At 42.1% G+C, this 22,450-nt stretch overlaps 1 protein-coding gene and 1 long non-coding RNA gene across 4 annotated transcripts in view; one reads left to right on the forward strand and one right to left on the reverse strand.

Annotated features, from left to right (window-relative positions):
- Positions 1–22,450, forward strand: part of SLC12A2 (solute carrier family 12 member 2) — a 116,274-nt gene that overhangs the window by 84,417 nt on the left and 9,407 nt on the right. For 2 of the 3 annotated variants that reach the window (XM_077291448.1, XM_077291457.1), the window contains exons 21-25: positions 12,677–12,787; positions 13,523–13,573; positions 16,459–16,581; positions 17,751–17,862; positions 20,327–20,413. In XM_077291448.1, the coding sequence (XP_077147563.1) occupies positions 12,677–12,787; positions 13,523–13,573; positions 16,459–16,581; positions 17,751–17,862; positions 20,327–20,413 (484 nt within the window). The remainder of the gene's footprint in view (positions 1–12,676; positions 12,788–13,522; positions 13,574–16,458; positions 16,582–17,750; positions 17,863–20,326; positions 20,414–22,450) is intronic. The other variant, XM_077291466.1, reaches the window with a different exon arrangement.
- Positions 1–22,450, reverse strand: part of LOC143808625 (uncharacterized) — an 86,301-nt gene that overhangs the window by 8,610 nt on the left and 55,241 nt on the right. The window lies entirely within an intron of this gene.

A 22,450-nucleotide genomic window follows, 5' to 3' on the forward strand; every position in this document is an offset into this window, starting at 1 on the left:
ACTGTAGCAAAATAGAAGCTGAGCTGTGATTGGTTGCTATTGGCAGCCTGATAAATCCCCAGCCAACAGGAAGCCCTCCCCCCTGGCAGTATATATTAGCTCACACATACACATAATAGACAGGTCATGTGACTGACAGCTGCCGTATTTCCTATATGGTACATTTGTTGCTCTTGTAGTTTGCTTATTAATCAGATTTTTATTTTTGAAGGACAATACCAGACTTGTGTGTGTTTTAGGGCGAGTTTTATGTGTCAAGTTGTGTGTGTTGAGTTGCGTGTGGCGACATGCATGTAGCGACTTTTGTGAGATGAGTTTTGTGTGGCGACATGCGTGTAGCAACATTTTGTGTGTTGAGTTGCATGTGACAGGTTAGTGTAGCAAGTTGTGTGCAGCAAGATTTGTGCATGGCGAGTTTTGCGCGTGGCGAGTTTTATGTGTGGTGCATTTTGAGTATGTGCAAGTTTTGTGTGAGGCAACTTTTGCATGTGGTGCAACTTTTGTACATGTGGCAATTTTTCTGTGTGTGCAAGTTTTGCATGAGGTGAGTTTTCCATGAGGTGAGTTTTGCACGTGTGGCGAGTTTTGCGTGAGCCTAGTTTTGCATATGGCGAGTTTTGCATGTAGCGAGTTTTGAGTGGTGACTTTTGTGTTTCGACTTTTATGTGGCGAGGTTGGTGTGTGTGTGTGGTGAAATGTGTGCTGAGGGTGGTATATGTGTTCAAGCACGTGGTAGTGTGTGGCGCATTTTGTGTTTGTGTTCATATCCCCGTGTGTGGTGAGTATCCCATGTCGGGGCCCCACCTTAGCAACTGTACGGTATATACTCTTTGTCGCCATCGCTCTCATTCTTTAAGTCCTCATTGTTCACATCTGGCAGCTGTCAATTTTCCTCCAACACTTTTCCCTTCACTTTTTCCCCATTATGTAGATAGGAGCAAAATTGTTTGGTGAATTGGAACGCGCGGGGTTAAAATTTCACCTCACAACATAGCCTATGACGCTCTCGGGGTCCAGACGTGTGACTGTGCAAAATTTTGTGGCTGTAGCTGCGACGGTACAGATGCCAATCCCGGACATACACACATACATACATACACACATTCAGCTTTATATATTAGATATACCTGTATGTAATCTCCTGTATATAGTATATACCTGTGTGTCATCTCACCTATATATAGTATATATCTGTGTGTCATCTCCTGTATATAGTATATACCTGTATGTCATCTCCTCCTATACATAGCATATACCTGTGTCATCTCCTCCTGTATATACTATATACCTGTAGGTAATCTGCTCCTGTATATAGTATATACCTGTGTGTCATCTCCTCCTGTATATAGTATATACCTGTATGTCATCTCCTCCTGTATGTAGTATGTACCTGTATGTCATCTCCTCCTCTATATAGTATATACCTGTGTGTCATCTCTCCTGTATATAGTATATATCTGTGTGTCATCTCCTCCTGTATATAGTATATACCTGTGTGTCATCTCCCCTGTAAATAGTATATACCTGTGTGTCATCTCCTGTATATAGTATATAGCTGTATGCCATCTCCTCCTGTATTAGCCCTCGTTCACACGTTATTTGGTCAGTATTTTTACCTCAGTATTTGTAAGCTAAAATGGCAGCCTGATAAATCCCCAGCCAACAGTAAGCCCACCCCCTGGCAGTATATATTAGCTCACACATACACATAATAGACTGGTCATGTGACTGACAGCTGCCGGATTCCTATATGGTACATTTGTTGCTCTTGTAGTTTGTCTGCTTATTAATCAGATTTTTATTTTTGAAGGATACCAGACTTGTGTGTGTTTTAGGGCGAGTTTCGTGTGTCAAGTTGTGTGTGTTGAGTTGCGTGTGGCGACATGCATGTAGGGACTTTTGTGAGATGAGTTTTGTGTGGCGACATGCGTGTAGCAACTTTTTGTGTGTCGAGTTGCATGTGACAGGTTAGTGTAGCAAGTTGTGTGCAGCAAGTTTTGCGCATGGCGAGTTTTGCGCGTGGCGAGTTTTATGTGTGGTGCCTTTTGAGTATGTGCAAGTTTTGTGTGAGGCAACTTTTGCATGTGTTGCAACTTTTGTGCATGTGGCAATTTTTCTGCGTGTGGCAATTTTTCTGCGTGTGCAAGTTTTGCGTGTGGCGAGTTTTGCACGTGTGGCGAGTTTTGCATGTGGAGAGTTTTGCGCGTGGCGAGTTTTGAGCGGCGACTTTTGTGTTTCTACTTTTATGTGGCGAGGTTGGTGTATGTGTGGTGAAATGTGCACTGAGGGTGGTATATGTGTTCGAGCACGTGGTAGTGTGTGGCGCATTTTGTGTGTGTGTTCATATCCCCGTGGTGGTGTGATTATCCCATGTTGGGGCCCCACCTTAGCAACTGTACAGTATATACTCTTTGGTGCCATCGCTGTCATTCTTTAAGTCCCCCTTGTTCACATCTGGCAGCTGTTAATTTGCCTCCAACACTTTTCCTTTCATTTTTTCCCCATTATGTAGATAGGGGCAAAATTGTTTGGTGACTTGGAAAGCGCGGGGTTAAAATTTCACCTCACAATATAGCTTTGACGCTCTCAGGGTCCAGACGTGTGACTGTGCAAAATTTTGTGCCTGTAGCTGCGACGCCTCCAACACTTTTCCTTTCACTTTTTCCCCATTATGTAGATAGGGGCAAAATTGTTTGGTGAATTGGAAAGCGCGGGGTTAAAATTTCACCTCACAACATAGCCTATGACGCTCTCGGGGTCCAGACGTGTGACTGTGCAAAATTTTGTGGCTGTAGCTGCTACGGTTCAGATGCCAATCCCGGACATACATACATACATACATACATACACACACACACACATTCAGCTTTATATATTAGACTAGCTGTACTACCCGGCTTCGCCCGGGTTAATGACTGCTGTTAGCAAAATAGAATGTGTTAACAAAAATTTATTCTGCACACAAAAACCACAAAACAAATAGATAGAAATGTAATTATTAAAAGGCAAAAACTAAGCAAATAGAAGCATTTCACAACATATATTAGCTTTGTTATACTGAGAATGTCTTTGTTGCCTATATTAACCAATCAGAGCTCAGGTTAATTAACTGTAGCAAAATAGAAGCTGAGCTGTGATTGGTTGCTATTGGCAGCCTGATAAATCCCCAGCCAACAGGAAGCCCTCCCCCCTGGCAGTATATATTAGCTCACACATACACATAATAGACAGGTCATGTGACTGACAGCTGCCGTATTTCCTATATGGTACATTTGTTGCTCTTGTAGTTTGCTTATTAATCAGATTTTTATTTTTGAAGGACAATACCAGACTTGTGTGTGTTTTAGGGCGAGTTTTATGTGTCAAGTTGTGTGTGTTGAGTTGCGTGTGGCGACATGCATGTAGCGACTTTTGTGAGATGAGTTTTGTGTGGCGACATGCGTGTAGCAACATTTTGTGTGTTGAGTTGCATGTGACAGGTTAGTGTAGCAAGTTGTGTGCAGCAAGATTTGTGCATGGCGAGTTTTGCGCGTGGCGAGTTTTATGTGTGGTGCATTTTGAGTATGTGCAAGTTTTGTGTGAGGCAACTTTTGCATGTGGTGCAACTTTTGTACATGTGGCAATTTTTCTGTGTGTGCAAGTTTTGCATGAGGTGAGTTTTCCATGAGGTGAGTTTTGCACGTGTGGCGAGTTTTGCGTGAGCCTAGTTTTGCATATGGCGAGTTTTGCATGTAGCGAGTTTTGAGTGGTGACTTTTGTGTTTCGACTTTTATGTGGCGAGGTTGGTGTGTGTGTGTGGTGAAATGTGTGCTGAGGGTGGTATATGTGTTCAAGCACGTGGTAGTGTGTGGCGCATTTTGTGTTTGTGTTCATATCCCCGTGTGTGGTGAGTATCCCATGTCGGGGCCCCACCTTAGCAACTGTACGGTATATACTCTTTGTCGCCATCGCTCTCATTCTTTAAGTCCTCATTGTTCACATCTGGCAGCTGTCAATTTTCCTCCAACACTTTTCCCTTCACTTTTTCCCCATTATGTAGATAGGAGCAAAATTGTTTGGTGAATTGGAACGCGCGGGGTTAAAATTTCACCTCACAACATAGCCTATGACGCTCTCGGGGTCCAGACGTGTGACTGTGCAAAATTTTGTGGCTGTAGCTGCGACGGTACAGATGCCAATCCCGGACATACACACATACATACATACACACATTCAGCTTTATATATTAGATATACCTGTATGTAATCTCCTGTATATAGTATATACCTGTGTGTCATCTCACCTATATATAGTATATATCTGTGTGTCATCTCCTGTATATAGTATATACCTGTATGTCATCTCCTCCTATACATAGCATATACCTGTGTCATCTCCTCCTGTATATACTATATACCTGTAGGTAATCTGCTCCTGTATATACCTGTGTGTCATCTCCTCCTGTATATAGTATATACCTGTATGTCATCTCCTCCTGTATGTAGTATGTACCTGTATGTCATCTCCTCCTCTATATAGTATATACCTGTGTGTCATCTCTCCTGTATATAGTATATATCTGTGTGTCATCTCCTCCTGTATATAGTATATACCTGTGTGTCATCTCCCCTGTAAATAGTATATACCTGTGTGTCATCTCCTGTATATAGTATATAGCTGTATGCCATCTCCTCCTGTATTAGCCCTCGTTCACACGTTATTTGGTCAGTATTTTTACCTCAGTATTTGTAAGCTAAAATGGCAGCCTGATAAATCCCCAGCCAACAGTAAGCCCACCCCCTGGCAGTATATATTAGCTCACACATACACATAATAGACTGGTCATGTGACTGACAGCTGCCGGATTCCTATATGGTACATTTGTTGCTCTTGTAGTTTGTCTGCTTATTAATCAGATTTTTATTTTTGAAGGATACCAGACTTGTGTGTGTTTTAGGGCGAGTTTCGTGTGTCAAGTTGTGTGTGTTGAGTTGCGTGTGGCGACATGCATGTAGGGACTTTTGTGAGATGAGTTTTGTGTGGCGACATGCGTGTAGCAACTTTTTGTGTGTCGAGTTGCATGTGACAGGTTAGTGTAGCAAGTTGTGTGCAGCAAGTTTTGCGCATGGCGAGTTTTGCGCGTGGCGAGTTTTATGTGTGGTGCCTTTTGAGTATGTGCAAGTTTTGTGTGAGGCAACTTTTGCATGTGTTGCAACTTTTGTGCATGTGGCAATTTTTCTGCGTGTGGCAATTTTTCTGCGTGTGCAAGTTTTGCGTGTGGCGAGTTTTGCACGTGTGGCGAGTTTTGCATGTGGAGAGTTTTGCGCGTGGCGAGTTTTGAGCGGCGACTTTTGTGTTTCTACTTTTGTGTGGCGAGGTTGGTGTATGTGTGGTGAAATGTGCACTGAGGGTGGTATATGTGTTCGAGCACGTGGTAGTGTGTGGCGCATTTTGTGTGTGTGTTCATATCCCCGTGGTGGTGTGATTATCCCATGTTGGGGCCCCACCTTAGCAACTGTACAGTATATACTCTTTGGTGCCATCGCTGTCATTCTTTAAGTCCCCCTTGTTCACATCTGGCAGCTGTTAATTTGCCTCCAACACTTTTCCTTTCATTTTTTCCCCATTATGTAGATAGGGGCAAAATTGTTTGGTGACTTGGAAAGCGCGGGGTTAAAATTTCACCTCACAATATAGCTTTGACGCTCTCAGGGTCCAGACGTGTGACTGTGCAAAATTTTGTGCCTGTAGCTGCGACGCCTCCAACACTTTTCCTTTCACTTTTTCCCCATTATGTAGATAGGGGCAAAATTGTTTGGTGAATTGGAAAGCGCGGGGTTAAAATTTCACCTCACAACATAGCCTATGACGCTCTCGGGGTCCAGACGTGTGACTGTGCAAAATTTTGTGGCTGTAGCTGCTACGGTTCAGATGCCAATCCCGGACATACATACATACATACATACATACACACACACACACATTCAGCTTTATATATTAGATTATCATCCTCTAGTTCTTTCTGACATCAGGTAGGTATGTTAGAAGATGTTTAAAGGTAACCTGTTAGCAGGTTTATTAGACCCCAGAGTAACATCACCCCACAGTAAATGATGATTACCTCCATACCTTTACATTAATCAGTGCCTTATAATTCATCTTCAAATTCTTATACAAATGAGTGTGAAAGTGTAGGGGCTTGGTCCTAACTCACAGCTCTCCGGTGTGTTTCTCCTCCTGGCACCGGCTTCTTGCCAGTTACAGACAGGTCACTGTTCCCTGTGACCAGTTACCCCGGCTGACATCTCATGGAGGCGTTTACATTGCGGGGATGGCACATACGGAGAAGGGTAGTCTGTCTCTTGCAACGTCTTCAGGACATTAATGCACATGTGCCACACCCAGAATGGCTGCGCCTGTGCAAAATGTTGGCCTGGGAGGCAGGACACTGGGAATGACTTGTAGGAGGCCAGCACCAGGAGAAGAGAGGCTGGTGGAGGCCGAGAGCTGTCAGTGTAGGCCAAGCCCCTGTACTTACAAGATCACTTGCATAAGAGTTTGCCAATGGATTACAAGATAAGAGTCGTGGATTTCTAATATAAAGGCATGGAAGTAAATCATCATTGCAGGAACTTTACTGTGATGATGTTGCTTTAGGGTCTAAAAACCTGCTCATAGGTTCCCTTTAAACATTCATACCAAGTGTATCACTATTATATATCCTATATGTCTTGCATATTTATTGTTAACCCCTTAACTACCGCCAATACTCATTTTAACGATGGCAATTAAGGGTACTTATTCCTCAACGCCGCTTCTTTTCGGCGCTGAGAAATAAGTGTATAGTGCCCCCCCAGCGTCGGAAAATCTCCAGGGAACATGATTCGTGTTGGTTTTTACCGTCCCCTGTCATGTTATTCACTGAATAATGGTTATCACAAAAAGAAAAAAATCAGGTTTTCCATTCATTTCTCTCTCCTCTGATAAGATCTAGCATAACAGAGGAAAGAGAAATGGGGTCCCCCGAGCCCTCTGCCATCTTCGGATCCTCATCCACCGTCCCCGGCCCTCCACGTCATCTTCCTGGAAGAAAATGGCCCAAGATCTGCTGGCCGGTACCCGGCAAGAATAAGAGATTTTTCCTATTGCGTCATTTTGATCTCTGTGATAGACCAGTGATCACAGTGATCAAAATAAAAAAAATTGTAAATTCCCCCCCCATTGTCACTCCCTTAGTTAGGTAAAAGTAATAAAATATTTTTTTTTTTATTTCTTCCATTCTTTGCGGTTAGTGTTGGGCTTAGAGCTGGTGTTAGGGTTTTGTTAGGGTTAGCGTGTTGGGTTTAGGGCTGTTTTAGGATTGGAGTTAGAATTTGGGGGTTTCCACTATTTGGGGTTAGTGTTTTATTGGGGTTGTTGGGGTTGTGTTGTGGTTGGGTTTAGGGCTATTTTAGGGTTGAAGTTGGAATTGGAGGGTTTCCACTATTTATGCACATCAGGAGGTTTCCAAAAACGACATGGTGTCAGCCATCGATTCCAGACAATTTTGCCTTCAAAAAGTCAAATGGCGCTTCCTCCCTTCTGAGCCCACATACGGGGTACTGGTGTACAGGAGAAATTGCACAAACATTTTCTCCTGATACCCTTGTGAAAATAAAAAAGTTTGGTTCCAAAGTAATTTTTTTGTGAAAAAAGTTAAATTCATTTTTTACCTTCCACATTGCGTTAGTTCTCGTGAAGCACTTGAAGAGTTAATAAACTTCTTGAATGTTTTTTTGCGCACGTTGAGGGGTGCAGTTTTTAGAATGGTGTCACTTTTGAGGATTTAAAGATTGGCAAAGAAAAAAGTTACATGCAATTAAAATGTGTGTACAAAAGTTTCTAATAACAATGAGACCCCTATAAACAGACTAATGTAGCTTGAACCCCCCATTTTGGCAGCTGCTGACAGTTGCATGTGTATGAGGTGTCCACCCAACTTTTCCCCGACAGATGATGTCAGGGGAATGAGGCATCTGGGCTATCTGATTTCCATCGGAGTAAGGCTACTTTCACACTAGCGTTAACTGCATTCTGTCACAATGCGTCGTTTTGCCGAAAAAACGCATCCTGCAAAAGTGTTTGCAGGATGCGTTTTTTCACCATTGATTAACATTAAGCGACGCATTGTGACGGATTGCCACATGTCGCACCCGTCGTGCGACGGATGTGTCGTGCAGTGGCGGACCGTCGGGAGCAAAAAACGCTACATGTAACGTTTTTTGCTCACGACGGTCCGCTTTTTCCGACCGCGCATGCGCAGCCGGAACTCCGCCCCCACCTCCCCGCACTTCCCCGCACCTCACAATGGGGCAGCGGATGCGCTGGAAAAATGCATCCGCTGCCCCCGTTGTGCGGCGGAGACAACGCTAGCGTCGGGAACGTCGGCCCGACGCACAGCGACGGGCCGAGCCCGACGCTAGTGTGAAAGTAGCCTAAGTCGCCGACGGAGAGAAGTCTGGCAGCAGCTCGCTCCTAGGGGACACTAGATGGGTAACGAGTGTGCGGCCTACAGCTTCTGCTATGTATGACGCTTAATAGCTCGCTATGAATTCGCTGGCAGTTCTAGCAATCATTACTCAGCCCACTGCCTTTGGATCGCCAGTATAGCAGATTAGCCAACAGGTTTTTGGACACTACATTGGCAGAGACACTTTACTTGTATTTCTGTGTATTTGTATTCTTTAAAAGCATAATTCTCTAGGGTTTGGTTCACAAGGGAAAACTACAGCGCTGAGATTAGTGGGGATAAAAAAGGAGAATAGATTATCCTGTAATGAGTGACAATGTGATGTGAACAAGGACTTGTTCACATGGGAAGTTGTAGTCTTGAATCCTTTTATAACGTTTTCTTTATCCTATTCCAAAACTAAATTGTCAATTCAGATTAGGGTTGTCACTCCGGTTTTTGGTGACTTGTGAATTTTTTTTTTTTGTATACAAGACACTGGTAGTTGCGTGTGTTGTGGAGTCTGGACAAGCGGCTATTTAAGCTGTAGATTAGTTTAAGGATAAACCATCAGTATACATTTATAGCTCTTTGTGGCATTTTCCTTTTTATTCCTGGCAAATGGGTCTCCGCTGGGAATTCTTTCCGAGCAGCTGCATCAGTGACTTATTTATAGATGAATGGAATACCACAGGAAAGGCTCGTTTCCGGCTTCAATAGCTATTGTGTGTTTTTTTTTTTAAAAACTGCAATGACTGTTTTATGGTTATAATATCATGTAAGTTTTTCTCTATCACTATTATTGTCTGATCTGGACTGGGGCTGCTTTTCCAAGAAAATCACTATTAATGGCTCATTAATTATTCTGATCCCTATTTGTTATTGTGAGCTAAATGTGGGATTGCATGTTTCTAGACCACTTCTTTTTTACTGTCATATTGTTCTGCTGCCCCCATTGTGAAGAAATGTCTAAGAAGTTTTGTCTAGAATCCTGCAGACTTGAAGGGGTTATAAATGACTTAGTTTTTTTCCCTGTTACTGGCAAATAGTTGCTGACAACCGGCCTGTTCTGCCCTACAATGATCTTTCCCAGCTCAGGCAGCGATTTTCCTGCTTCCTGCGACCTCACATCAACAGAGCTGTCCTTTCTCTTCTACTGTGATCTGTCAGCGAGGTGTCACTGCCGACATAATGGTGATTGACAGCTGGCTCTCCCCGTTTAGGCAGCAGGGAGACAGCTGCCAATCATGATGTTGGCCCTGATACACCACCAACACAGCAGAGTGGAGGCGAAGGAACTGCTCTGTCAATGAGACATTACAGGAAGCTTTAGAATTGTCCACAGGAGCGATCAGTAACTGATCTGAGCTGGTAGAGATTGTCCCAGGAAAGAACAGGCACGTAGTTAGCAACTACCTGCAAATAAGTTCTTGGCCCCATAGGGTAAAAGAAACATTAGTCACGGATAACGCCTTTTTAAGGCCCCTTTCACATATCAGGTTTTTGCTGTCAGGCACAATCCGGCGAATTTTGAAATAAACGGATCTGGCAAAAGTTGCTGCCAGATCCGTTTTTATCTCATAGACTTGTATTAGTGCCGGATTGCGCCTGATGGCCTCACGTGTCATCCGTTTTTTGCCAGATCCGTTCAAAATTAGTTTTCAGGCGGACGGAGAAAAAGTACAGAGGAAAGTTTTTTTTCTGTCTGGCCAAAAGCCTCACAGCGACTGATCCGGTGAAAAACTGATGAAACGTGAAGTGAAATGATGGAATCTGGCGACCATTTCCTTTTTTTTTTTTTTTTTTAAAGAAATCATGCATTTTACATTCTGGAAAATCTCTCTCCTCTCCTCGGACCAGAAAGTCCAAGCTCTATCCCAGGTTAGGAAAAAAAAAAGTATCCAGCAAAAAAAAAAATGGATCCGTCGCTTCAGTTTTGTGCCTGACTGCTAAAAACTGATGTGTGAAACAGGCTATTACATTCTTAATGCCTTGGGATACCGCTCTGTCAACAAAGCACATGCTTATGGCAATAAACTTTCCATAGACCACTTTATAGGCTACTGTAAAGTAGTTTCTTACTTACTGGTTTTGTTTTTGAGGGAAGGGGAATAACTTACCGTAATTCTCTCTATCCTTGATTATAATGTGAAATATATCTTCCACTGACAGATACTTTCTAGTTAGGCTAGGTTCACATTGCGTTACGGCGATCCATTTAACGCAGAGGTCCCAACGTTTCTGACCTTGAGAGCCACATACAGCTCTGAGAGAGGGTCGCGAGCCACATTCAGCTCCCGCCCCTCTCACAATAGTGGCAACCAAAGCCCAGATTACAGTCCTAATGGTGTCCAAAGCTTTTCCACAAAAATCAATCACCCCAAAGCAGTATACAAAGATCCAGGGGTTCCTACAATACCCCCATTCCGTATTCTTCTATAAAGCACTCCCAACACACTGTCACATCCAGCTTCAAGCACCTCCTCTGAGAGGTGGTGTCCTCTTGTCTCCAGCGTACCATACTTAAATCATCTCAAAACCCCTAAGACCATATATGTGCATCCAGATCTGCTCTTCTGTGCAGGGCTGCTCACAAAATTCCCCATTTTCAGATGTGCTCTTCATACCTGTTTGCTAGAACTGGAGCTAATGCACCAAGCTGACAGACAGCCGCGAGCCACAATTCATGGGACCGCGAGCCACATGTGGCTCCCGAGCTACAGGTTGGGGACCCCTGGTTTAACGCATCCGTTACTAAGCGGCAGTAACGCTATGTAACGGATCAGTTAATGCACCCATTGCCATCCATAATTGTAACGCATCCAAACGCATGTCAAAATCAGCATGCATTAGTGATGATGCATTACTTTGTGGCCACCCTTGAACGTGGTCTACCGCGTTTTCGGGTATATTAGGTCTAACGGTCGCGTTCACTGTGCATAGACCTCCATTCCTAACGCATTCCGACGCAGTGATACCATGCGTTACCGACGCGTAGAAAAAAAGATTTTGGGCATCAGCGTTAGCGCATCCGTTTACCAGATCCGTTAAATGGATGGTACTAACGCGATGTGAACCTATCCTTGGACACAAAGGTTCACACTGAGCATATCCGGCGTCCAGGCAGCATGTTTCAGAGCAGAAAGCTAATAAAACAAATATAAAGTTATGTAGAAGATTCAGTAAAATTTGTAGAAGTCCAGTGTCGGTCCGACTTGATTGACCACAATCTCTGTATGCACTGTCATAGAGCCAAAGCTGTCAGTCAATTGCAACGCTAACTGTACTCCTAAGTCTAGAAAGAGCATGGAAATAAATGAATAAAGTACATATTTTACGAAGCTTCTTCCACATCTATATATCCATATTCTTAGCTTTCTGCTCTGTCACTTAAAGGCTTAGTTTTAGACACTTATTAGCAAGAATAAACGCTTTAGACTTTTTATAGTACGGTACTTTTGTTTTGGCTAATTTTTTAATGAGGTCAGGGGTCACTGTACTTAAGCTTCCTATTTTCTTAGTGTATCTATTGCATACAATGTCGAATTGCTTGCTGAAGATGCCAGTCCTGCGTTGAAACGCGTTGTATAGACTTTAAACCTCTAACTTTCTGCCTGTTTTTTTTTCTTATATAATTTTAAGTAACTATTTAACAGTAAACTATTCCTTTAGTCTACGTCAAGCTGGATGTAGCTTGTATTTCACCTGGACTTCCCCAACCAGAAATGTCCAAGGCTCAGTGTTTTTCTTCAGACTTCTTGTTAAATTCTTAATAATGGATTCAGACAGATGGAATAATTCTTTGGTTCCTTGTTTGCCTTTTAGTATAGCTGAACACCCCATGTAGATCATTGTGACCATTTTATCTTCAGACCTTACACTCTAGTCTCTACTTCGTTCTGGAAGCACTTTTTAATTGAAATCTTAATTACTGCAGATCTCTCTAGCTTATCTGAGCGGAAATCCAAAGATCAATAAAATATGGTCAATAGCTGCCTGAGTCTATGGAGGTCAGAAAGGCTTCAGAACCCAATGGCCCAGATTTTACTCCCAAGTCTCTCCAAGTTGACAATCTGCTGAGCTTTCTGTTATGTAAACCGTGAAAGGTTGTGGTACTAGTTAAAAATGTCAATTTCTGTCGTCGTATTCTTCACCAGACAATCAAAAAAAATGTGTTCTTCATTATTTTGTGTTTCTCTTCTTTTCCAGAGGAATTGCAGTCCTCTCAAGAGAAGTCTCCTGGCACCAAAGACATCGTAGTAAACGTAGACTATAGTAAAAAGGCCGAGGCAGAGTCATCAAAGCCTTTCTCCAGAAAAGGTATAAGCAGAATTGGCACTAGGTTGGGGTTTGGGATCTAAATTGGTAAATTAGTGGGTACTCATGTAGTCCACAAAGTAAATGGAAGTAACACACAAAACAGGGCGTAGGTAGGAACATAAAGGAAATAATCGTAATCTCAATTCGAGATGTCGAAGACTGCCTATCCTTATTGGAGTTATTTGAGTGGTCAATTCTTCAGGAATAGTGACAGGTGACCAGTATGATGTAGTGAAGACCAATCCATCTTCTGTTACAACACAGTATCAGTGCGGAGGATTACTTACAGCTCCACCCTGGCAAAGCCGAGCATTTGCTTAAAGATCCGTAATTGTACAGTAGGGTCAGAATACTTTTCATCATACTTGGATGATGCCGACTTGTGGCATAGGTTTGGTTTAGAAGTGCTAAACATAGTGTTAGTAATGTTTAAAAATATGTCCCCATTACCCAGGATTTTCATTATTTTGTTCTTGATAATGGAATGCAAAACCAAAAGCATGCAAATGAGGCATAGCTACATGTATGTGTGCATGGTTTAGTAGATCACTGTAGTGGTCAGTGGTTTAGTGTAATTTGTCAGTACGTAGGTGTTTGTTTTGTGGTTCATTTTCTTTCATTTCATGTGGGTAGTTAGTGTTTTTTTTTTTTTTTTTATGTATATATCATTATTTTCCATTGGCTGTTAATATAATGACATTGCCTCTTTCATGTTTCTTTCTAAATAATATCCAGAGGAGGAAGACGATGGAAAGGCACAACCAACACAACCTCTGTTGAAAAAAGGCAGGCATTCACCATTTTTGTTTTCGTTATATCCCTCAGTTCGTCTTTGGTTCTTTTTCATCTTTCTTCTTTTTTGTACTGTCTTGTTTCTTTCATCCTTCCTTTCATTTCCTGAAGGAAAAATCTAGTAAAGACTTAAATATGTCTAGCATTGAGGGAAAAAAAATGAATCAAATGAAGGTGTTTTCCCACAAGTGACATTTATTATCTTTCCACGAGATAGCTGATAAATGCTTGTTTGTTGTCACCCCATACCAATTAGTAAAACGGGTGTCCCCAGTCTTCAGTTCTGTTTCCAAACTTCACTACTGTTATCCTAATCTACTTTTCACCATTGTTCTAATTGGAGTGGTTGTGGTGGGCTTGGTGGAGGTGGGGTGACATTGAAATATTTATCACCTAGCCCTCAGGGTCAGTGATAAATGTCATTTCTGAGAAAATATCTTGGTGTGAAGTAAAAAGAAAAATTATATGGATGTGATCATTGGTAGCTCCTCCACTTTAAACTCTTCTTTTTCCAGGTTACAGTTTTCTTCTTCTCTTTATAACCATTGGGAGACTTTCTTTTGGGAATACATCTGACTTTCTAATGTTATCTGCTTTGTGTCACTTACACTAAAAACAAGCTGAACTTGAAAACATAAAATCCAAACGTGTGAATAATGTAGAGTAGAATTTTGTTGTGTGAACAATACAAAAGTTATATAATGCAATTTGACAGATGGCTCGCCTGTGACTGCCATTATGAAAATAAAATTGCAGTCTAGTTGCCTTAAAGGCTTTAAACAGTATTCAAAAACTTGCTTTTTTTCCCCAAAAACCATGCTGCATCTGTACCTGTGTGGTATTACAGCTCATCTGCACTCGCTTCAATTAAGCGCAGCTGCAATATCAGATGCAACATACAGTGGGGGAAGTAACTATTTGATCCCTTGCAGATTTTGTAAGTTTGCCCACTGACAAAGACATGAACAGTCTATAATTTTAAGGCTAGATTAATTGTAACATTTAAGAGATAGAATATCAAAAATAAAATCCAGAAAATCACTCTGTATAAATTATATAAATGTATTTCCATTTTGCAGTGAGAAATAAATATTTGATCCCTCTGGCAAACAAGACTTAATACTTGGTGGCAAAACCCTTGTAGGCAAGCACAGCAGTCAGACTTTTTTGTAGTTGATGATTAGGTTTGCGCACATGTCAGGAGGAATTTTGGTCCACTCCTCTTTGCAGATCATCTTTAAATCATTAAGATTATGAGGCTGTTGCTTGGCAACTCGGAGCTTCAACTCCCTCCCTAAGGTTTCTATGGGATTAAGGTCTGGAGACCGGCTAGTCCACTCCATGAGCATAATGTGCTTCTTTTTGAGCCACTCCTTTGTTGCCTTGGCTGTATGTTTTGGGTCATTGTCTTGCTGGAAGACCCAGCCACGACCCATTTTTAATGTCCTGGCGGAGGGAAGGAGATTCACTCAGGATTTTACGGTACATGGCTCCATCCATTCTCCCATTGATGTGGTGAAGTAGTACTGTGCCCTTATAAGAGAAACATCCCAAAAACCTAATGTTTCCACCTCCATGCTTGACCGTGTTCTTTGGGTCAGCATTTCTCTTCCTCCAAACACGGTGAGTCACGGTGGTGACTGATTAACAAGTTCCTCCCCATGTAGTTTTAGGCTGATTTCTCACCTTCCTCATGATCAGGATACCCCATGAGGTGAGATTTTGCATGGTGCCCCAAATCAATGTCGATTGTTAGTCATTTTGTATTTCTTCCATTTTCTTACTATTGCACCAACAGTTGTCTCCTTCTCACCCAACGTCTTACTTATGGTTTTTTAGCCGATTCCAGCTTTGTGCAGGTCTATGATCTTGTCCTTGAAATCCTTATAAAGCTCTTTGGTCTTGCCCATGTTGTAGAGGTTAGTCTGACTGATTAATTCAGTCTGTGGACAGGACTTTTATAAAGGTGACTGTAAGACAGCTGTCTTTAGTGCAGGTAATGAGTTGATTAGGAGAGTCTAATTGGTCTGTAGGAGCCAGAACTCTTAATGGTTGGTAGGGGATCAAATACTTATTTCTCACTGCAAAATGCAAGTACATTTCTTTAATTTATACAATGTGATTTTCTGGATTTTATTTTTGATATTCTATCTCTCAATGTTAAAATTAACCTACCCTTAAAATTAGACTGTTCATGTCTGTCAGTGGGCAAACTTACAAAATCAGCAAGGGATCAAATACTTATTTCCCCCACTGTATACACGTATGTGGAAGAAGGCAGCAATGTACTCAACCCTCTTTAAAGGGAATCTGCCGCCAGCTATTTGCGACCTAATCTAAGAGCAGCAGAATGTAGAGCTATAGACCCCGGTTACAGAATTGTCACTCACTGGTTTGCTAGCTGTAGTTTTGGTAATCTTCTGCTGACAACAGTGATTTTATCAAAGGAGAATTAATACACCTACTCACATCTGTTCCTCCATATTCAAATCTGCCTTCAAAGCCACTTCAGGAAAGACTTCACCAAGGAAAACTTCAGAATACAGACGTATGCACATGCCCTAAACTCTTTTGAAACCGCTTCAGGTAACTATAGGAAATAGAAAGAAAAAACTCCCCAAAGAAGGAGCGTGTCCTGAAGCGGTATCCACTAGAAAACTCATTGTGTTTGGTGGCTTCAAAAGACCGCCGTATGCACATTGTAGTAATACACACTTAGTATTTGGTTAGGTTTGAATCTTGGTAGATGTCGGGTAGTAAGAGCAAAAAAGGCTTGTTGTCTTCTAGAACAATTCCGAGTCATCTGATTGATCGGCCTTCTAAAGTGGAAAACTATTAATAATTCAGCTCATTAAATTTTTTTTTGCTTCTCTTTGTAGACTCTAAAGGTCACAGCGTTGCTCTGAACACTGCAGACCAGAGACTTCTGGATGCCAGCTTACAATTTCAGAAGAAGCAAGGCAAAAGCACGGTTGATGTGTGGTGGCTCTTTGACGATGGAGGTAATTCATAGCGACTGACCAGAGTGTCCATGCTTCAGTACAAGTGTGACCTTCATTTGCAAAAGTCACAACTATTATTGTCAGGCTAAAATGGTTATTATGATATATTGCTATTAGCTGTAAAGGGGAACGGTCACCTGGTCTGAAGTGGCCATTTTTGCTCTTTATTCCTGCTGCTTCCCAGAGTATCTCTTTAAAATAAAAAAAAAATAAAAAATATATGATTCCAGTTATATTGTCCTTTATTTAATGCTGTTTTTAAGGAGCTTACCAAGGGGGCTTTCCTCAGAAGATCTCTTGGGCACGTATTTAGGCCGTCCTGCATTATTACCCAGTGTGCAATGTTCCCTGGTAAATATCAAAATGTGTACTAAATAATAAGGCCTATATCCCTGGAATCATAAGGTGGATTAACGAAAAATAGCTCAGATGGCAGCGGGAATAAAATAAGAGCACAAACTGTCCCCAACTGACCTGATGACAGATTAATATGGTTTATGCCCCTTGCATTGTGATATTAGGAAGCCTTTCTTGTGGTTCATGATATAATGTATCTATTGTAGTTATGTAATGGTTTCCATTACTGTCCTGTAAACACTACACTGGGCTAGCTGGGAGCGTGGAGCACACTTTTGTCTTTAGTACTCAGCAGGCTTTGTAGATCTTGGCTGTGGAGACTGTCCGTGGGGAAGTTGTCTGCTGCTGATCACTATTTGGTTCATGTACCGCTTCAGCTGCTGGCCAGTTTTGACCTTATTCACAATGTTACTCCCGGAGGATAAATTCAGCTGTTTGCCAGTCGATTGAAGCTGGAGTCTTTCTGTGCTTCCTAGCAGAGGCATGTACATAACATTGATTTTTCTTTTGATGGCAGTCTCTTTGGTCAGTGCTGAGAAGCACATGAAGTCATGTCAGTTTTTATGGTTACATTAGGGAAGTATTGATGTCCACTAGTTACAATCATGGTACACTTGTAGGTATGTCAAGGCAAGTTATCCACATGGCACTGTAGATGCATGGCGAGGGTTCGAGTATGTAGATGACACTTACACACACATTCACTCCTCTATCTGCACTCAGATTTCTATGTCTACATCGCGGCAGTGAGACGGCGTTGTCACAAGGTTTTCTTTACTTTTACTCACGCACACATTATCTTCCTTGCTCAGGTTTAACGTTGTTAATTCCATACTTGCTGACTACCAAAAAGAAATGGAACGACTGCAAGATCAGAGTGTTTATCGGTGGAAAAATTAACAGGATAGACCACGATCGCAGAGCGTAAGTTTCATCTTTTTGATACAGTCTGTCTTGTCATACTAGACAAGCTCAACTGCATCTATATGCTTGAGAAAGGCTTAGTATAGGTTTTTATTTCTGAAGCTAAAACATCACATTTGAAATGGGTCAATAAAGTAGGAGAAAAAGCCAAGCCCAGCTGACTTATCCAGCACCAGTTGTTTTAAAATCCTGATCGACTTTATTATATATCATATATCATAAGGCAAAAGTGTGCATCAACTGACGCGTTTCCGATCGCAAATGATCCTTAGTCACTTTGTTCTATTTTATGCCCTACTGCAGCTATATATGGACAGAAGTATTGAGACGATTACACATTACACCTATTGGAGCTTTTATAATATTCTATTCTAAATCAATAAATATTAATATAGAATTTGTCCCATTTGCACCTAAAACACCTTTCACTCTTCTAGACATTATCTCTCCACTAATGAAACCTTCGAGTTGGCACAATGCAGTCAGATAACGTACTTCTGGCATTCTTAAAACCTAAAAAACTAAACCAAAGAGAAAATCTGAGCACAGAATCTTCTTGGCATAGCTATCCCCATCTCTCAGACCTATTTAGGTGCCTTCACCATGCAAGTCCCCTGATGAACCCCCAAGTAAATGCGGAAGGGGGAGAAACGCGTCAGGACCAGGGATGAGTTTTCCTCTGTAGCTGCACATACAGCTAAGTCTTCCTTTAACTTTTGTGCTGTGAACGGTTTTGAGCACATCTGCACTTTATCCTTTGGATTATTAACCTCCTTGTTTGTGCTTTTTTGTCTCCCTATAAGCATTATCTGAGTAGGTTGAGAATATAGTCTTTTTTTTGCCACATTGGAATTTTGATCTCTATAGAACAGTTGTTCCCCTAACATTGATTGCCACACTAGTGCTGCTAGATTGTCACTGGTTGTTAATATATATCTGTTGTTGCTTCTGATTTTTCAAGCTTATTAAGCAGGCCAGGATTTTCCTTTCACCTAGGCCGAACTAGTGGAGACCTAGGCTGTCTGCAATTATCAGTAGAGATCCATATTTTTAGAGGCTAGATGTGCTTAACCCGATACAGATGCACTGGATCCATTTGGATCAAAGTGCACTTCTGTTTGTATGTACTATGTATAGAATAGGGATTGAATGGATAGCCGTTATTGAGCGTGGGCGCCACATTGCAATATTAGGGTGCCAACCTCCCCTGTTAGGTAGGCCATCAGATTCTAGGGCCTACTAGGGCGAGTTTTAGGCATACAATTTACACCTTTTTCATCCTCCACCCCTTGTAAGACCGCTACCTTGATTCCCTAGTCAATATCTCTAACCGGGTGTTTTTAAACATATATTGGTGTGTAATTATCATTAATAAGATGTATTTTTAGGTGTGTTTTTCGCTTTGGTTTAGTTTGCTACGTTACCCCCCTTTTCAGCCTATCCATATAGGTTTTTGTGATTTTTTTTTTTTTTTTTTTTTTTAAAACATAGACTCTTTCATCAGGCTGCTATATAGAGAAATCGATCTTGCAATATATAGGAGGGAAGCGCTTTCCTGCCTCGGCTTGTTACTTTATCCAATTACAGGACCACGTTTGAAGTTAGTGAGCTCTTTAGAACAAACCATTCTTTCACTAATGTTTGTAAAGTCAGTCTGCATGGATGGGGTTGGATTTTATACACCTGTGGTAATGGGGCTCAATCAAAAACTTAAATTTCTTAATAAGTTTTCCATATTTTGTACATTCAATTGCATCAGCATTATTTCCCATAAGACCGATTTTAAAGAAAAAAACATTCTTGGACTGGTTCCAGTGAAACATTGCCTATTTTTATTATTTTTATGTAATACTTTTACAATTTGAGCAATGTATACATACAATTTTCCTTAAATACTAAAACTCAATGTTTTTCAGGGATACTTTGCACACCCGAGTCACATGCACAAAGCATATTTGAGATTTAGACCTCAGGATAACCTGAGAAGTGTAATCCAATTTGTCACCTATCACCATCATTATTTATGATTATAATGATCCATTACATTTTTACATAATCTTTTCTTGAGAAGTGTGGGAAAAGCTGCTGTTCACAGAGGTGCCCTTCCACCTTAAACCAAGTCCATTTATGACAAGACGATCTTGCTGGTGAAAGTGAGAATGACAGAAGTATTAATTAATAAAGCCTAAGCTACCAAAACAATTAGCACCGTGACATTCTGATCAGCACAGGAGTTGATAATATGTACGTTCTAAGAGGAAATTGCTGTGCAAGAGCAAATTCCAGTTCTGGGTTGAAAAGCACAATAATAACTTTGTTAGGACTTGTCGTCTTCTTAGCTGACTGCATCTTCTCCTAGGGGAAAGGAGGACGTGGAGCACATCTGTGGCAGCTCAGTTTGTACTATGGAGAAGATGTTAGATCTTATTGTCTGCTTACATCTGTCATGGTTTCTTTCTTCCAGGATGGCCACTTTACTCAGCAAGTTCAGAATTGACTTCTCTGACATTATGGTCCTTGGTGATATCAACACAAAGCCAAAGAAAGAAAAGTATGTGACGGTTCTGGTTTCTGAGTCAGTCTGTGACTCGTGGATGGGTGTGGGATCATGTGTGCACTTGTACTTTAGAATTCCATTTTTAATATTGTAAGAACGTAACCTCTGCTGCCGAAAAGCAATGGGCCATTGTAGGAAACACCAATTTGTGCAGTTTAGGGGGAAAAAATAACTTGGGTGTGGTAAACCCAGGTTATTACTTGCTTAAAACCATGCTGGATTACACATATATGTGCAAGATATTTTATTTTATCCGAGCACACTCGCTCATCACTAGTTATGTTTTCATGGCAGAAACCCTGGTAGTGATTGGTGACTGCTTTACTGATCATTTGCTTGTTATTCTGTCTATTTTGATTTGATCCCTTCTACTACAAGGGAAAGATTGTGTTTCGTTTTGTATTTTATAATCGTGTTAGATCTCCATGTAAGACACTGATGAAGAAAAAAAACACTTCAAAGCTCAGTTGCACCTTTCATTTTTTACAGGCAAGGATGTAGCCAGGCATCCTGATCGCTTGCAATAATATTTATAGGCTGTTTTATTACCTGGCATTCCTTTGTCAGGATCACTTCTGGCAAACCCTGGATTTGGCTCTGATTTCAGCATACCTAACCCTTTCAGTCTTTTGTTTTCTGCTCTCTGTAGCTCCAAAAACATCAGTCGGAATTGTCATTTTATAGAACCCGATCTGCATGGAAATGATCTGCTTCCCATGGATCTTAGAACCTTTCCTTGTCTGGTCTTGTTTAACCCCTTCACGACCTTTGACGCATACGCTGCGTCATGAAAGTCGGTGCCAATGCGACCTATGACGCAGCGTATGCGTCATGGAATGATCGCGTCCCTGCAGATCGGGTGAAGGGGTTAACTCTCATTTTACCCGATCTGCAGAGACAGGGGGAGTGGTGCTTCAGCCCAGGGGGGGTGGCTTCACCCCCCCGTGGCTACGATCGCTCTGATTGGCTGTTGAAAGTGAAACTGCCAATCAGAGCGATTTGTAATATTTCACCTAAAAAACAGGTGAAATATTACAATCCAGCCATGGCTGATGCTGCAATATCATCGGCCATGGCTGGAAAACCTGAAGTGACACCCCCCCCCCACCCCACCGATCGCCCCCCCAGTGCTCCGTTATGGGGTCTGGTCCCCTCCGTCCGCCTGCCGGCTCCCCCGTCCTCCTGTCCGCTCCCCCCTGTGGTCCGATCACCCCCCCTGTGCTCCGATCCACCCCCCCCACCACCCCTTCATACTTACCGATCCTCCCGGTGTCCGGACGTCTCCTCGCTGGGCGCCGCCATCTTGGAAAATGGCGGGCGCATGCTCAGTGCGCCCGCCGAATCTGCCAGTCGGCAGATTCCTTACAAGTACATTTTGATCGCTGTGGTAGGTTCTATCACAGCGATCAAAATAAAAAAAATAATAAATACCCCCCCCCCCCCTTTATCACCCCCATAGGTAGGGAGAATAATAAAATAAAGAAAATATATATATTTTTTTTTTTTTCGTTTTCCACTAGGGTTAGGGTTAGAACTAGGGGTAGGGTTAGGGTTACGGGTAGGGTTAGGGTTAGGGTTATGGCATGTGCGGATTTGGCTGTGGATCCGCCGCGGATCCGCAGCGGATTGGCCGCGGATCCGCAGCGGATTGGCCGCGGATCCGCAGCGGATTTGGCTGCGGATCCGCAGCGGATTTGGCTGCGGATCCGCAGCGGATTTGGCTGCGGATCCGCAGCGGATTGGCCGCTGCGAATTCATTGCAGTTTTCCATCAGGTTTACAGTACCATGTACACCTATGGAAAACCAAATCCGCTGTGCCCATGGTGCGGAAAATTCCGTGCAGAAACGCTGCGTTGTATTTTCTGCAGCATGTCAATTCTTTGTGCGGATTCCACAGCGTTTTACACCTGTTCCTCAATAGGAATCCGCAGGTGAAATCCGCACAAAAAAAACACTGGAAATCTGCTGTAAATCTGCAGGTAAAACGCAGTGCCTTTTACCTGCAGATTTTTCAAAAATCGTGCAGAAAA

The sequence above is a fragment of the Ranitomeya variabilis genome, chromosome 1 (genome assembly GCF_051348905.1).
Source record: "Ranitomeya variabilis isolate aRanVar5 chromosome 1, aRanVar5.hap1, whole genome shotgun sequence".
Lineage (NCBI taxonomy): Eukaryota > Metazoa > Chordata > Amphibia > Anura > Dendrobatidae > Ranitomeya > Ranitomeya variabilis.